Raw genomic sequence first — 15,892 nt, 5'->3', positions numbered from 1 at the left:
ACAACTGAATGCTCACACAGTAAGCACCGTGCTAAACTTGGGATCTGTAACAGCATACGTTGCTCGATAGAGTCCCCCTTCTCCCTTTGTTGAACTTCACATTTCAAAACTTTACTCCATACTTCTGAGGACCCCTACTTCTGGGACTTCCTGCTTTCACAGGAGAGAATGTATTTAATATAATGATTAATCAAGATCATGAATTGCCATGTTTCATTTTTTTAATAATGAAAATCCACAAGGGTTTAAAATATTCTTAGACACACCTAGCTTGGCAAATATGAGGGACCTCTACATTTGTGTGAATTCACACATGAGCTAGCCAGCACTTCAGTTCTGGCTGGCCCCCTTTGGCACCAGGACACAATAATTTATTAAGCTTCAATACTTAATAAGTGTGCACAAATATCATGCAGACATTACGACCATACTCACAAACAAAAAGTGTATTAGAGACATAGACTTATGCAAAACATCTTGTAAACAAAAGGGAAGAGGTTGGTATTTTCTGTACAAAATATGCAGGTTTTTCTTTTTTAATAATCTGTAAGAGGCATCATACTTCTGGCATTTTCAAAAAGTGAAAACTGTATAAAAATAAATATTCTATGTACAAACACACACAGGCCAATCCAAGGTTAGAGGCATCACTGCAAAACAAAAACAAAACAATGTTCTGTTAGTTTCAGTGGGTCTGCAGAGGTTTATTTATTTCCTTTGTAGGAAGGGAGGCAAATCTTGTCCTGGGTTGGATGGGAGTTCCGGACAGGGAAACTGTGGGAACCATGAGCCCCTAGGTGGAAGAAACTGGTGGCTACCTTAGCTCCCTGAGGGCAGGAAACCAAGTTCACCTCTCTGTTCACCTTTGTGGTCACTAGAGGGCACTCTTTTTCTCTGCTGGCTTTGGAGGCCTGACTTGTAACGACTGCATCGTCCCAGATTAGACTTAGGCTGTGAATGAATAGTCATGAAGGTCTCCGGTTGCTTCTCCAAGACATTGCAGCTCTTGGTAGTGGCTGTTCTTCCCCTGCTAAGCTCAACCATTTCTATCTCCTAACCACTGGCAGCAACCTTAAAGAGGAATTTTTTTTAGGGGGCAAGGGTTTGGAGGTCTTGTTCGACACACCTTTGACCTGCTTTTGTGGTGTTTTAACTAGATCTAGGTGGAGCTCGGTAGGAGGACGAGGACAGGCTCCAGGGACAGATTCTGGGAGGCATCTCTCTTGAGTGTTGAACTTTTCCTACTTGGGTTAGGGGGCGCTTTAGGTACCCAGGCAAGAAGGTGTTCAACATTGGCCTGGGGTCTTGGTGGTTTCACCACTTTTACCCAACCCAGTGCACTAATGAGATTCTGGGCATCTTAGCACAGGGGAGCTTGTTCATCTCATAGTAAGTGTGACTATTCTGTCACTGGAACGGGACTGGATTCGTTGAGCACAGACTCTTGAACAGGTTGGAGTCTCCAGCCCCTTAATGAGGATGAACCTTGAGACAACGGTGGTGGGGGGTTGGTGAGAAGATTTGGAGTGAGAGGCAAGGTGGAGGGAGATGGCATGGGGCAGCATAGCAGCCGCCGCTATTGCTGGGGACCAAGGCGGGGCTTCTGGGTTAGTCAGCAAGCAGATGGCCCCTGTCAGCCTGGGCAGCCCTGCGCTCTGGGGATCCATGGTTGACTGGGGTGATCACGTGCAAGGGCACAGCCCTGTGCTGTCAGACTGATGACAAATGATGGCAAATGCCAAGGGCAGTGTGAATCAGTGAAAACTCATTGTTGGTAGGAACTCTGGGAGCCCAGGAGAGATTGCGCTGCAGGTCACATGTATGGTGGCATGAAGCTCTGCCAGCTTAAATACAAGGGGAGTGGTAGAGTGGTGAGTAGCACAGCCCCTATGGGAGGCACAGTAGCATGTGAGATCAGAATGTAAGCAACTGAGACGTCCTACATCTAAGACACGTCCTCATGTGTCATAAACGACCTCAGAGGAACTCTATGAGTATAGCTGATTGATGTCTAAGGTAAAAACATGATCTGGAACTTCTTGGGGAAGTTCCTTGGGGGAAAGACACTATGTACATTGAACACACAAAGCATAAAGATGTCACCTGTGCGGCTGCATGGACATTCCGCGTAGGGTCTGCTGATGCCTTAAGCATTTTAAAATGTTCTTTAAGAGTGTGCAGTGTATGGGATGTTTAATGGGCATCCTGCCTTTGAGACAGTGCCTTTTTGACCTATGTCTCGCTGCCTCATCTGTAACAAGGCAGAATGGAAATTGTGGGAACTGTATGGCACTGCTGAGAATGGAGCCCCAATGCTAATCGATGGGAAACCTTACCTTGTTCCAGCAGCCCTGGACTGGTAAGCCGTCTTCGCCCTGCAAGGAAAGAGGAAGGCAGAGGGCTCAGACTACCTGTGACAGTCCACCAAGTGGGCAGGACAGGGGTAACAAGGGCCACACACATTTTGGCAGCTGATCAGGATGTGGCCCACCCACTCTTGTCTATTTCTTTTCTCTACTCCAGGTCAGAACCTCAGAAGGAGGTGGAAACAAATTTGGCTGTTTTCCCATTGGCTAAGGTCACATGCAGCCACAGTGCAAGCCAATAGGGACTGTCCTCGCCTGCGGGACCAGCAAGCAGAGATGTCCTTGTGTGCCATGAAGGAACAGTCTCTGCGCTGGCCCTGTGGAGTGCTGGCTGCTCATGGGCAAGCCACTCAGCACGAGGGGGCCTCAGCTTCCTCCTCCATAAAACCTGGGCAAGGGCAGTTGCTTGAAGTGACCTCTAAGGGCCCTCCCAGCCCTCTCATTCTCTTATTTGTCTCTTTTCCTAAGCAGAGGGAGGAGGACATGTAGACAGTCTCTCTTTGATGATGAACCCTGGGGTGGGGTGAGGGGCATGAAGGGACAGGCAGCCTCATGGGTATTGCAGCACAGCCCTGAGATGCCTTTGGCAAGAAGACAATGGTTCCTGGCAAAGTCTAGCCTTTGTTGGGAATTTGGGGGTGCAGTGCGGTAGCAGCGCAGGAATCAACTGCACACTGTCAGTCTCCTGTGTTGGTAACAACCATGCAGCCCATTTAGCCTCGAGATGTTCATGTTCCGCCCTCAGTGATAGAAACCTTCCCGAGTCTTCTCAGGCCCTCATCTCCCCTCCTCACTGGCATACCCTTTGGGCGATCTAGAAATCTAGAGACCAGGTGGAGAAGGTGAGGCTGGGCCAAGGGCAAAGATCTGGTTCTCAGTCCAAGTCTGCTAGACAGGCAGGACAGACAAGGAGATGGCCACGGGGCTCCAGAAGACTGGAGCAAGTGCTCAGTCCTGAGGGAGCTTGCGGAATGGGAGTCCTCTGCTGTCCTGGTCTAATGTCATCCACCCACGCCAGGAGCTGAAACCACTTATCACTTGGCATTCAGCAGGGATTGGTCCCAATATGGAGAGCCTAGGAAGTCTGGTTATCTTATGGTAAAAATCACCATCAATAGCTACCCCTATCCCCCAAGTCCATAATAACACAGAGGAGGAGGCAGAGTGAGAAACAACAGGGGGAAGACACTTCTCCAGTAAAAGTAAAAGAAAAATGACATATTGATATGGGATGTTACGGAAGAAAATGCCATTTTACATGGAGAGTCAAATCAGGGTGACCTTCATTTTCCCCTCTGGGTTGGGGATTGCAGGGGGAGGTGGTGCATTCCACAGTTTCAGGGTGACCCTATGCCCCTTCCCCAGCCTGCCATACTGCGGTGTGACACACATCACATGGATGCTGGGAGGGAGAGGAGCCTCTGCGGGCCTGAGTGGCATTCCCGTTGGCACATGGATGGTGGCAGCGGGTATGGAGGACAGGGCAGGCAGAGAATGAAAATAATGTATGGTGAGGAGCAGAGAGGCCAAGGCAGCTGCTGGCAGAACTAAAGGTGACTGGATTGTGGGAGGGGATTGTGGCTGAGGGAAGACCTGGCTGGTGCTCAAGGGAGGTGCTTTGATGGGACCAGAAAGTCCCGGTTGAGAAAGGTGCCCATGCCGGCTGCATGCGGGAAGTCTTGAATGGCAAAGGTGCATGTACAGGCTGCATTCAAGAAGTCTGGGTGGAGAAAGGTGCCTGGGCAGGCTGTATGCATGGGGTTTGGCAGGACCGTCAGGGACATGAAGCATGCTACCTGCCCGCTTGCTCTGCACTCTACTTTTGTTGCATGCACTCTACTTTTGTTGCATACACTCCTCCTAAAAAGTCCCTAACGCCATTCAAGGGGCTCTACAGCCACCTCTCAGGGTCACACAGCATAATTTCTTATATCTTTTCCTCTTTTGTCAAAGAGAATTCCTGTGTGAACCCAGGGTGGGGATGTGAAGCCCCAAATTCTCATTTATTACTGGTACGATAAAATAACTCTTGAACTCCAAACCTATCGGGGAAATCTGGGGAGACCAGTAAAGTGCTCCCTTCTGCTTCTTTTGCAATAAGAGGATCAGCATGGAGGCTTAGACTGTCCATGCCAGAGAGGGACCAGGCAGGCAGGAATAAACTGCTACCACTTAGCCTGGGACGTGCTTGGAAGAGGGGTCCTTAGCTGTCTCCCTTCGTTCTCCTTAACTATATTCTCAACCTTTCCATCTCTCTCAGACTCTTCAGTAAGAAGCCATCTGACCATGAAAGAAAGGGACAAGGAAAGGTCTGGTACTGTCTTTGGAGATTTAAGCAAAAAGAACAAACCCTTTAGGATCTGAAAATCTAATCCTGGACCATTGGACCATCCCTAGTTCTGATGGTGTCACCTGGACAGTGACCCATGACCCAACCTGGAAAAATAAGCAGGTGGCTCCTTCTCCGCCTCACTTCTAGAGCTTCTCAGTCTATTCTGTTGGTAATCATGCCCTTCTGTCCCTCAAATCATGTGATGGAGGGGGCAGGGGATACAGGGCTGACTCAAGCATCTCATTCACATATTTTGCTAGATGTTCAGCCCGTGCATTCTGAACTAACTGCACTGCCTCAAGGAAAAGAAGTCATGGTTCTGAGAACTAGTCCAGAGAACCCACTTTCCTAGGTGGGGTCTCTGGCAGCTTTGTCTAGAATCAGTTTGGAGATGAGTATCAGAGGCAGCCAAAGCCAGCTTCAGGGTCGGAGGGCTGGCTCACATCAGGTGGATGTGCATTAGAAGTAGCTGCAGCAGGAAGCCAGGAAACATCCGGGTAAACTTCGCATGCAAGAGGGTGGCATGGCTGGGAGCCCCCAGAGTACCAGCCAAGGTGGGGTGACCCTTGGTGTCTACAGAGTGAAGAAGTGGGATGTGGAGACAGGGAGGATGGAAAGGAGTGTGGAGGGTGGCTGGGGAGGCACGCCGTATGAGTCACACACGTGGGGAAGCCCAAATTGGCCATGCAGGCAAGCAAGAGCGATGCCATACCAATGGGCACAGGGCATCCAGTCCGTCCAGCCCTGGTAACCCCGGATCCCCTTTCTCTCCTTTAAAACCTCGGTGTCCCTGTTCATAAAACCAACCACGATGATTATTCAGGTAAAGGCTGGCCAGCTCCAACCATGGAGTGGAGAGGCCCAGTCCTACCCTGGCCAGGATGCAGGACCCTTGAGATATCTACAAACAGGGGCTAAATCCCAGGTGATCCCCCGTCTCCCAAATCCAGCTTTTGTGCTGTCTTTGTGCTCTGGAGAGTTCAGCTTTACATCTGTACAACCTGCCCCCTCTCCATTAATCTCCCGCTCTTTACAGACTCACTTAGTATAAACACAGACAAACTTCAACTTAGTGCATCATAGTTATTAGAACCTTTAAATGGATTGAAAGGCACCGGAGAAACCCAGCAGATGTGCATGATCATTCACTGTTGGCTCTTTTGAGAAGGCTTCCCGTGGGGTGTCTGTCTACCGATTCTGGTCTGCAGCTTTAAAGGTTTTAGCTGGATGGCTGATGAGCATTGGGAGGCTGTGCATTAGAAGCCCCTCATCTAGCCTTGCTCTGCCCAGTTTTGAGCATCAGTGGCCCTGAGGAGATGCTAACTCTGGTTCCTGCATCCTGACCGAGTGAGGATTCAGACAGCTTGAATGGCCAGCCCACAGAGGTGGCCACAAAACAAAGAAGGCAAATCCGTGGCTCACAAATGCTACACTGGCTTCCAAAGCCATCCTTGAGCTAAGATCTGAGGCCTTCCCCGAAAATCCCTTTCCTAGTGGTGTCTTCACTTCCACACATCAATTGTTCTGCATCTTCAAAGGCAAAGGATTCAAAGGCAAGGGATTTAGCCAGAATTACTTGCAGCTGTGGTTATAAAGCAACTCCAACAGCAGGCAGAATTTCATTGGTAAAATGAACAGATAGATTCTGGTAGCATTGGTATAGACATTTGGTTCTCATCTTAGTTTATTTGCCTTCTTTGTTTCCAACTTGCAAACCTCAAGGACAAAAACCAGAACAAGTGATAAACAAAAACATACCAACGGGCAGGGGGCATCTAATCCAGGCGCTCCTTGGTCTCCCTTATCCCCTTTAGGCCCTCTAGAGCCTTTCTTCCCCCTCTCCCCCTGGAAATAATGGTTTAGTCCGAGAAAAAAAACATCAAAACTTTAGGAACATTCATGTGTTAAGGTTAGAGACAGAAAAAGAAAAATACAATTAAAGAGGGAAAAAGAGATGCTTTTAATTAGGATATTCTCCCCAACAGGATTTGGAGTCAATACCCACCTCCTCCCCATCCCCAGGCCCCTGAGAATTTGGCTAAGGTGGGTGGGAGAGGGAGGGGAGGATGGCAGCAGGGCTCAGAGCTGCAGGTGGAGGGAACCACAGATGGAAGATTTTGGTGGCCAGTTTTGCTAACACTAAGCCCAGGGTGGGTCTGTGTGGAACACGGTGGCTAGGGACCAACTTCCTTCTCTTCGAGGGTCTATTTTGAAAGGCTATGGGCTGACAACTTTTTTCCCCAATTAATGTTTATCTCTTCGACATTCTACTAGGAAGCAAGGTGATTTTGCTTGGAGCCCTGGGGTGTGTGTGAACATAGCATGTATGAGCATATGCACATATGTGCTTGTGCACGTGTGTATATGTGAGTGTACAAGTGTGTCATTGTGTGTATATGTGTGTATATGTGTGCATGCACATGTATGAGTGTGTTGGTATGTGCTTGGGCACATGAACACGTGTGTGTTTGTATGCATGTGTGTCCATGTGCACATTGTGCACATATGTGTGTGTCCAGGGCTCATGGATGGCCTCTGGTTCTCAGCTGGGTTCTCCTGTTCTATGTGTATCTTGCTCCATCTTCGTCAGTTATTTGTATATGAATGTGTTGGTTTAAGGAATTCATTTGTTTCTGAAAAGCTGCAGTAAACATCATTTTTCTAAGTTGAATTCTATTTTGTATGTGTCAGAGTCCATTTAAAGAAGGGCTGTGGGGAATTCTTTTTAAAAGTGAAGCATCACCTCTTTAATGAATTTGCATTTGCATTTTTATATGTGTGTTTCCTAAAAAGGGGGTTCAGTGTGCCCGTAGGAAGTCTTCCTGGGAGCTCCTCTCCTCTCTGGAGGGGGATTATCTAATTCTTGGGGACTTCACCAGTGTCGCTCCAGGATGACTTTGAAGGCTGGGCACCATGTTAGTCAGAACAAAGGCTTGAAGTCACAGTTGGTTCCGACAGCAGCATGACTTTGTGAAGCTACTTCTTTGAGCCTTCGTTTCCTTACTTGTAAAATGGGTACAATAACACCTGCCTCAAAAATTTGTTCTGAGGCTGGGCAAAGTGGTTCATGTCTGTAATCCCAGCAGTTTGGGAGGCCAAGGCAGGAGGATTGCTTGAGGCCAGGAGTTCAAGGCCAGCCTGGACAACAAAGCAAGACCCCATTTTTGCAAAGAATAAAAAAATTGGGTGTGGTGACATATCCCTGTAGTCCTAGCTTCTCAGGAGTCTGAGGCAGGAAGACCACTTAAGCCAAGGACAGGAGTTTGAGGCAGCTGTGAACTACTACACTCTAGCCTGGGCAATAGAGCAAGACTCTGCCTGAAAAAACAGTTGTGAGGTGTTTGTGCACATTAAATGCTTAATAATGGCACACAGAATGTACACAGAAAATGATAGGTGCTTCATAATGATAATAATGATTATGATTTCTTTTTAGCTAGTATAGGAGCCAAAGGTTGAGGTCAGAGGTTGTCATGTGCGGTGTTCCTGCAGTGGAAGGCTGCAGGGTAGAAATTCCTTAGAGGAAGGCAGAGGATAAGAATATTTTTGGCTGGGTGTGGTGGCTCATGCCTGTAATCCCAGCACTTTGGTAGGCTGAGGTGGGTGGATCACCTGAGATCAGGAGTTTGAGACCAGTGTGGCCAACATGGCGAAACCCTGTCTCTACTAAAATTACAAAAATTAGCTGGGTATGGTGATGGGCACCTGTAATCCCAGGTACTCGGGAGGCTGAGGCAGGAGAATCACTTGAACCCAGGAGGCAGAGATTGCAGTGAGCTGAGATCTTGACACTGCACTCCAGCCTGGGAGACAGAGTGAGACTCTGTTTCAAACAAACAAAAGAATATTTCTGGTGTTCCTTCAGTTCTTTGGAAATTATGCAAATTTCTCGATTCCAGAGGTTGTCTGCAACCAGTGCATTATTCTAAATGAATTTTCTAAAAATGCAAATCCTTACTTAGAAATGGACGTGTGTTTAAGATGACATATGTATGCACATATTAGGTATATTTCCATCAGCCTGAAATTTTGTCTGCCAATAAGAACATCATGCCACAAATCATCCCCAAGGGGCAAACCAGCAAAACCACTAGCTATTTGGCGGGGGAAGCCATCTGATAAACTCTCCCAGGGTGTGGCCACTCATTCTCTGGGTCTTGAGCAGTTTTCTAATGAAGAAGATGGGCAAATCTGCCAGAGTGGGGAATCCCAAGTCCAGGATACCCCGGGGGTAACAGCGGGTTAGCGTGTTCCAGATTTTCACAGCGGGTAACGGATACTATGGGGTGTTGTATTCTAAAAATCTGGGCAATTGCCCCAAATCAGGTGTCATTTGAGGCTACTGGAGTAGTAGCATCACCTGCAGTCTCCCTCCCTCCCACCCCCAGAGAGTGACACAAAAGAGACCCTGGCAAAGAGGGAACCCTAGTTGGTAAGGGAGAAAGGGGTGAATAAAGTCAAGGAGCAAAGGCTTCTTAAAAACATGGGTAAATGTATGACAGTGGACTTCGGAGGAGATGAATGGAAAGCTGGTGAGGGGGAAGGGAAAGGATGAAGGACATGGGATTATTATAACGGAATGAACATATCAGGGGCAGAAGGAGTAAAGGAAGAGGCCAAAAGAGATAGTGGAAGAGGAAGAGGTGAGGAGGCAAGACGGACTTAGGAAGCAAGACACACATGCACACACACATGCACACGCACCCACACACATGCACATACATATGTGTGCACACACACACACATGCGTGCACCCCCCCCCCCCAAAGTTGGGCATCTCAGAGAGCAGAAGCAGCCTCACTGCATACACGCAGACCTTTTCAGCTGGCTGGTTTGCAGGCAGTCCCACAGTAACCCCTGATTTTCCTGATGATGATTAAATTGCCAGATTCATGCCACCCTTTATCCTTTGACTGATTTCTTATCCTAAAGGTGGCTCCTGGGCCAAATTCATAGAGCTACTTAGGGGAAGGGAAGCTACTTAGTGACAAGGTCAGGATATTCTTTCCACTGGTGTGTATGCTTAGAAAGCTCCTGGTTTGGGGCTCTGGGCCTTTGCCCCCCATGACAAGGACCTTCCTTCCATGAACAGGAGGAGGCTCTGGGACCATCCTTTGGTGGGACATGGAGAAAAACACTTTTAAGGTTGTATCTTGGTTCACTGTGAGATAAAACAACAAATCTCTGGGCCAGGCACGGTGGCTCCTGGCTGTAATTCCAGCACTTTGGGAGGCCGAGGTAGGCAGATCACTTGAGGTCAGGAGTTCGAAACCAGCCTGGCCAACATGGTGAAACCCTGTCTCTACTAAAGCTACAAAAAATTAGCTGAGTGTGGTGGCACACACCTGTAATCCCAGCTACTCAGTAGGCTGAGGTGGGAGAATCACTGGAACCTGGGAGTCGGAGGTTGCAGTGAGTGGAGATCACACCACTGCACTCCAGCCTGGGAGACAGAGCAAGACTCCATCTCAAAAAACAAACAAAAAACCACCAAAAACCAAATCTCTGATGGGGTGCATGCAGTGAAGCATGATGTGCACAAAGTTTGGGGGTTGCCCTATTGGCAGCCACCCTCCAAAACCCAGGTGGGGTAGGGGGATTTGAACATCTGTAGCTTTCCCTTCACAGGTGACCATGAAGCTTCTAATCAGAATGTTGTTTGTTTTGGCCCTTCTGGCGTTTTACCTTGATCAAAGTGTCAATACTCTGGCATAACTCCTCTATCAACCCCAAAACTGTCCCTGGTGGAGCAAGCACTGACTTTCTCAGGCCTTTCTTTGTTTTGGAGGCATCATTACCAAGCTCTCACATCTCCCCGCAAAGTGCTATTAGGGCTGGTGGTATAAAAAAGTCAGAATGGGGGTGGGGTACAGTGGCTCATGCCTGTAATCCCAGCACTTTGGGAGGCTGAGGTGGGCGGATCATGAGGTCAGAAGATGGAGACCATCTGGCCAACATGGTGAAACCCCATCTCTACTAAAATACAAAAAATTAGCCGGGCGTGGTGGCACGTGCTTGTAGTCCCAGCTACTCAGGAGGCTGAGGCAGGGGAATCGCTTGAGCCTGGGAGGCAGAGGTTGCAGTGAGCCGAGATCATGCCACTGCACTCCAGCCTGGCAACAGAGCAAGATACTGTTTCAAAGAAAAAATAAAAAAGGTCAGAATGGGGAGGCAAGATTGAGGATGGACTCTTCCAGGACATTCGCACATCCTGAAAGTCAAATTCCTGGAATGAAGAGAACAAGCCCCACCTTGAGTTGGAAACATGCTCTCTGGGAATAAGTCCATTGGCTCTTTATGGTATGCTCAAAAGAAGGTGCCTGCAAACTTACTGTTTTCTGAAGCTGACTTTTGCTAAGTGACACATTCCTAATTTGTAAATGGGATAGAGGAAAGTGTGTCAAACATCAGGAAAGGGAGAGGGATGAGAAATACTTTCCCACTGATTCCTGGGGCCTCAGTGGATGACTCGACAACCTCGGTTCCTGCAGCATCAGAGCCACCAGCCCCCGCCTCCCTCTGTGACAAGGGTACTTGTCTTGTCTCCACCTCTCCAGCAACACGGTCATCGTGCCTTGAAGGATCAATTTTGCAGCCTTCAAACTGCTCAGCGCCTCAAGCCAACTGAAAGAGTCTTAAGAAGGAGGTTTAGAAAATACTAATTGAATATAATAAAAAAAACTAGAACACGTCAGAATGACATTTGAAAGGAAGTTAGTTAGTATGCCAATGAAGAGGTGGAATGATCAAAGATTTTAGAGGCCTGAATCCTTTGATGCCACACTGAGTAAAGTCCTTCCCAGTGTGCCTTGGAGCATTGGGAAGCAGGTCTGTTTATTCTGGCGGTTTCCAGGCCTGGTCTTGCCGTGGCCAGGGGTGGCGCTGCCGCTCCCTCTTGTTTACAGAAGATGCGGGACAAACTGAGTTGCTTTTGACCTGCTGCTGGTGAAGAGCACTTAGGAGAATGGGAGTGCTCAGTAAATAGATCTTGAATTGAAGGGAGTGAAATTCACTCTTGCCAGATAGAAGCATAGGCGTTCTGGCACACTCCGTGCATGAACATGGTATCAGTGGGCAAAGATCAGCCACAAGACCTGGGTTCTGGAGACCTTGTGCTCTGCCTCTAACTCTCCATGGGAACCCAGGACATGTAATCATTGTTCTGGGCCCTGTTTCTCCATCTGTTCCTTCCATTTCTTCTCCACTAAGTGCCTTGGATTTTATGACCCGCCAGAAGACACACTTGGCCTCTAGGGCGTGTGCCCCCCCACTCCACAGAGCCCCATGATGGGGCAGCAGATGAGACCCTCGAGGGGAACCCAAAGGCCATCTCTTGGTCAGATGTAGTTAAATTCTCCCTGCTGGGCCCACATGCTGAAGGCCGTGGCAGGTGTCACACCCCGTCACATGGCTGTGGGTGCCGTGGGCATTTGGTAAGTGTGTCCTGGTGAAGGTGGCAGAAACCAAAGGGACAGCAAGGGCCTGAGAAGGTGCAAGTCCTTTCAGAGCTCTGCCGACTCTTTCCAAGAGAAATACTGGCGGTAATATTTTTTTAAAAGGGTTGGCTGCTTCCAATAGCGGTCTGCTTGTTCTTGGAGCTGGAATTTAGTTTCTGTCTCACTGGTGGCCTGGAATGCCTGGCAAAACTAAGTTTCAGAAGGCGAGGACAGGGTAGCAATGGATCTAAAATGATCATTTAGGGGCCCATTATCAGGGCAACCTAGAAAGAGCTGGACGCATGGCTCTTGTAGCTGGTGGCAATGCTAAGCTGGTGGCCGCCGTGGGACTCAGTCCCTCCTCGTGGTGTGGAAAAATACATTCTTCCATTCAAGGATCAGGCCCCAGGCTCCCTGCAAACCACAGGTTAAGGCCCTCCTTGTAAAACCTTTCAATTGAGGATGGTTTATCAGGCAAAACTGTGTTTGCCATGTTGGTCAGGAATCACCGATGGATCATTCTACCCCATCATGAAGACATTAGTAACCGGAGCCCGAATGTGGAGTCTCATACTCACCCGGTTTCCCTTGTCCCCGGGTGGTCCATGTAAACCCTGCGAGGGATCAGAGGAACAAAGGCATGTTAGTGCGGAGACACAGGGCGCTCTGCAGTGCTGCCTTCAGGCTCATAAAACTCTCCCTGCTGCTTCACTCCTCAGAGACAGGTTCAATTATTCCCATTATACAGAAGCGGGATGGAGAAGCAAACCACTCAGAAAACTTGACCTAGAGGCGAATGAAGAATTCTGGGCAAAGCCAAGAACACAGTTCTAGTTTTCTCGCCTCTGCAGCCCAGGTCCTGGCCTGTGGCTGGGTTCTCCCGAGGTCACTACCGCAGGTGATGGGTGAGTTCTGAGGATGCGCTTGCCAGGGCAAGGAGTGCTCTTAGCAGAGGGGAGTCCCCAGGGCTCTCCTGCCAGGCTCTTGCTAGACCCTCTTTTCAATATTTTAGCTGGGGGAATTTAGCACAACACAAGACTGGCCCAGATGTGCATACCTGGCCAAAACACACAGCCTCCAGCGGATGGGAAACTAAAGTGCAGGCTCTTGCAGGCAGACACCCAATTTCTATAACAAAGCGGTGGGAAAGGATGCTGCCATGGAAAGCCAGGTCTCCCCCACAAGGCCCGGCTCCCCTGGGAAGCTGCTCCACTCATGAAGCCTCTCCTCCTATCACAGGGGTCTGAATTTGATTCTGCCCCTCCTGAGGGCAGGGGCCATGGCACACTCATGGCTGAGGTCAGGCTGCACTTAACACAGTGGGAGGAGCTCTCATCCCATCACAGGGTCCGCATGGCAGAGGCTCTGGTGCCCTCACAGTGCAGTGCCTGGCAGGACGTGCTAGCCCATCATCCGTTGCCTCTTGGCAGCTTCCTCTGTCACAGAAATGAGAGTTCTCCCTGGGCCCTAGAATTGTGCTGCAGGCCCTGGGTGTTTCTAATGGGGACAGGAATGAGCGAAGAGGAACCTCTGATCCCAAGAGACTCACAGGAAGCCCAGCTGCTCCCGTTGGTCCTGTCATCCCAGGGTCTCCTTTGCTGCCCTGAAATGGGAGAGAGAAACGCATGAATCCTCCTAGACGTGGTAACAACCTTCCTTGCTGTTTTCTACTTTGGTATGAAACACAGGAGACCTCTCCAGTCCCCTCAAGAGCCCTCCAGGAAGCAAAGGCTGTGGGAAAGGGGTGCTGCTGATGCGAACACTGCCCTGGGGAGGGGGCTCAGAAGCCCCCCTCTCTCTCCCTCCAGTAGAGCCTATCCCCCAATCCCCCCTAGAATGACCCATGGTGTCCTGGGCCTGGCTAGCCTGAGGCAGAAGCAGGGAAGAGGAAAGCAGAGCAGGAAGGCAGGGGAAGAGAAAGGGAAGAGAAAGAGCTTTACTTTCTGCTCCAGAGCCTCAAGGGTCACCCCTCAGAGCAGCCTCCTGGTTTCCCCAAGCTGGTGGTCACAGAGAAGCCTGCACCCTCTGCAGAAGCTCCCACCCTCCCCACCTGAGACAGAGCCAGCAGGTGGGCAGATGGAGAGCACAGGGAGCTGTCCACGCAGGCAGAGAACTCGATGGATGCCCACGCAGGGACCTCCGAGCCCTGAGTGTGTAGAAGCCAGGGGCTGGCTGGGAGGAGCCGATATGGAAAGACACACAGCTCCCCTGCCTCCACTCAGCCAACGCCCTCACCCTCACCCTCGGACATGCCCATTCCAGCAGGACAAGGCTGGAGCTTCTGAGTCCTATGACGTGGACATGGCCAACATCCCTGGACAGCGACTATGGGAGCCTGGCCTATGACTCTGGCCTCCTGACTTCTTGCTGTCCTCCAGCATTTGTCTAAATACCACCTGGCCCTCTGTTCCATGCTGTTTCCCTAAATTATTACAAACTTTAGGCATGTCCAGTGACAATGGCACCCAGGGCCTTGCCAGGCTGAACCTGAGAAGGATACAAGGTGACCAGAAACTAAAGTGGAGGTAGCTCTCTAATTCCTTTTTTTCTTTCCCTCCTTTTTTTTTTTTTTTTTTTTAAATAGAGATGAGGTCTTGCTCTGTCTCCCAGGCTGGAGTGCAGTAGTACAGTCACTGCAGCCTCAACTTCCCGGGCTCAACTGATCCTCCTGCCTCAGCCTCCCAAAGAGCTAGGACTAGAGGTGCACACCACCATGCCTGGCTAATTAAAAAATGCTTTTTTGTAGAGTCGGAGTCTCACTATGTTGTCCAGGCTGGTCTCAGACTCCTGAGTGCCAGTGATCCTCTCACCCTGGCCTCCCAGAGTGCTGGAATTCCAGGTGTGAGCTAATGTGCCCCACCTCTCTGTCTCCTTGATCCCTCCAAGTCTCTGTCCACTCATAGCTACACAACCAGCCCCCCTGTCCCAGGCTGCTGTGAGGATGACCAGGAGAAGAGACAGAAGAAGGAAGGCATGAGGGCTGAGACCCCTGGTCTTGGGGGTCCCAGGCCTGCCCCTGCCTCCAGGCTGCCCCAGCCCCTGGCTCACTGACACTCACCCTCTCGCCTTTTGGTCCCGCTGGGCCTGGAACTCCAATTGGTCCTGGAGTACCCTGGGGAGGGGAAGGAAAGCAGAGGTGAGGTCCCCACACGCTGGGGAGCCCTGGGTGCCCCACCCGACACCTGGAGATGAGCAAGGTCCCAGGCCCAGTTTTCAGGGTTGGCGAGGCCAGGCTCATTCAGGGCAGTCATTCAACTGGGCTGTGATCCTCTTTGGGTTCAGGGCCTGTGGGGGAGACAGCACCTCCCCATGCCTCAGAGCCAGATTCATGGACTGAAACCCTTTTGCTTCACACCCAAGCTTGCCAAGGCTGAAAACGGTGGGAGAATGATTGCTTAGTTTTGCTCCCAGAAGCACTTGGGAGGGAGTGGACCCATCCCAGGGCAGGGGCTGGCACCCTCTTTGCTGTTGCAGCTCCACATGCAGGAGGGTCTTCATGCCACAGAGATGGATGCGAACGCACACACAGGGGCAGGCGAGGGAGGGTCGTTCAGCCAACGCCCACCCCACCCGCCCACCGCAGACCCATAGCCCTGGCCTCAGCCTCTGGCCAGGGTCTCCTCACCCCACTGGCAGGCCTGTGAAACCAACTGGATCGAGGGGGAATTAGGATGCCTCAATGTCTGCACTGACACTGGCCTGGCAGGGAGGCGTGTCATGAGCTCTGCTAGCCCAGGGCTGGGGGTGCTGGGGCCATC

At 50.2% G+C, this 15,892-nt stretch overlaps 1 protein-coding gene and 1 long non-coding RNA gene across 13 annotated transcripts in view; one reads left to right on the top strand and one right to left on the bottom strand.

Moving 5' to 3' along the window:
• The window catches only part of LOC135274013 (uncharacterized), a 141,931-nt gene that overhangs the window by 107,851 nt on the left and 18,188 nt on the right, over positions 1 to 15,892 (top strand). The window lies entirely within an intron of this gene.
• COL13A1 (collagen type XIII alpha 1 chain) overlaps positions 210 to 15,892 on the bottom strand; it is a 78,933-nt gene continuing 63,250 nt past the window's right edge. For 8 of the 9 annotated variants that reach the window (XM_064374223.1, XM_064374229.1, XM_064374225.1 and 5 more), the window contains 6 exons: positions 15,193 to 15,246; positions 13,684 to 13,737; positions 12,713 to 12,748; positions 6,457 to 6,543; positions 2,337 to 2,375; positions 210 to 650 (listed from right to left, as the gene is read on the bottom strand). In XM_064374223.1, coding sequence (XP_064230293.1) covers positions 648 to 650; positions 2,337 to 2,375; positions 6,457 to 6,543; positions 12,713 to 12,748; positions 13,684 to 13,737; positions 15,193 to 15,246 — 273 coding nt within the window. In that variant the 3' untranslated portion in view covers positions 210 to 647. Of the gene's footprint in view, positions 651 to 2,336; positions 2,376 to 6,456; positions 6,544 to 11,230; positions 11,333 to 12,712; positions 12,749 to 13,683; positions 13,738 to 15,192; positions 15,247 to 15,892 lie in introns of those variants that run through there. The other variant, XM_064374232.1, reaches the window with a different exon arrangement.

The sequence above is a fragment of the Aotus nancymaae genome, unplaced genomic scaffold (assembly GCF_030222135.1).
Source record: "Aotus nancymaae isolate 86718 unplaced genomic scaffold, 86718_ANA_hifiasm-v0.15.2.pri h1tg000010l, whole genome shotgun sequence".
Lineage (NCBI taxonomy): Eukaryota > Metazoa > Chordata > Mammalia > Primates > Aotidae > Aotus > Aotus nancymaae.
The sequence above is the reverse complement of the archived record's forward strand: the minus strand, read 5'-3'. Positions and strand labels throughout refer to the sequence as shown.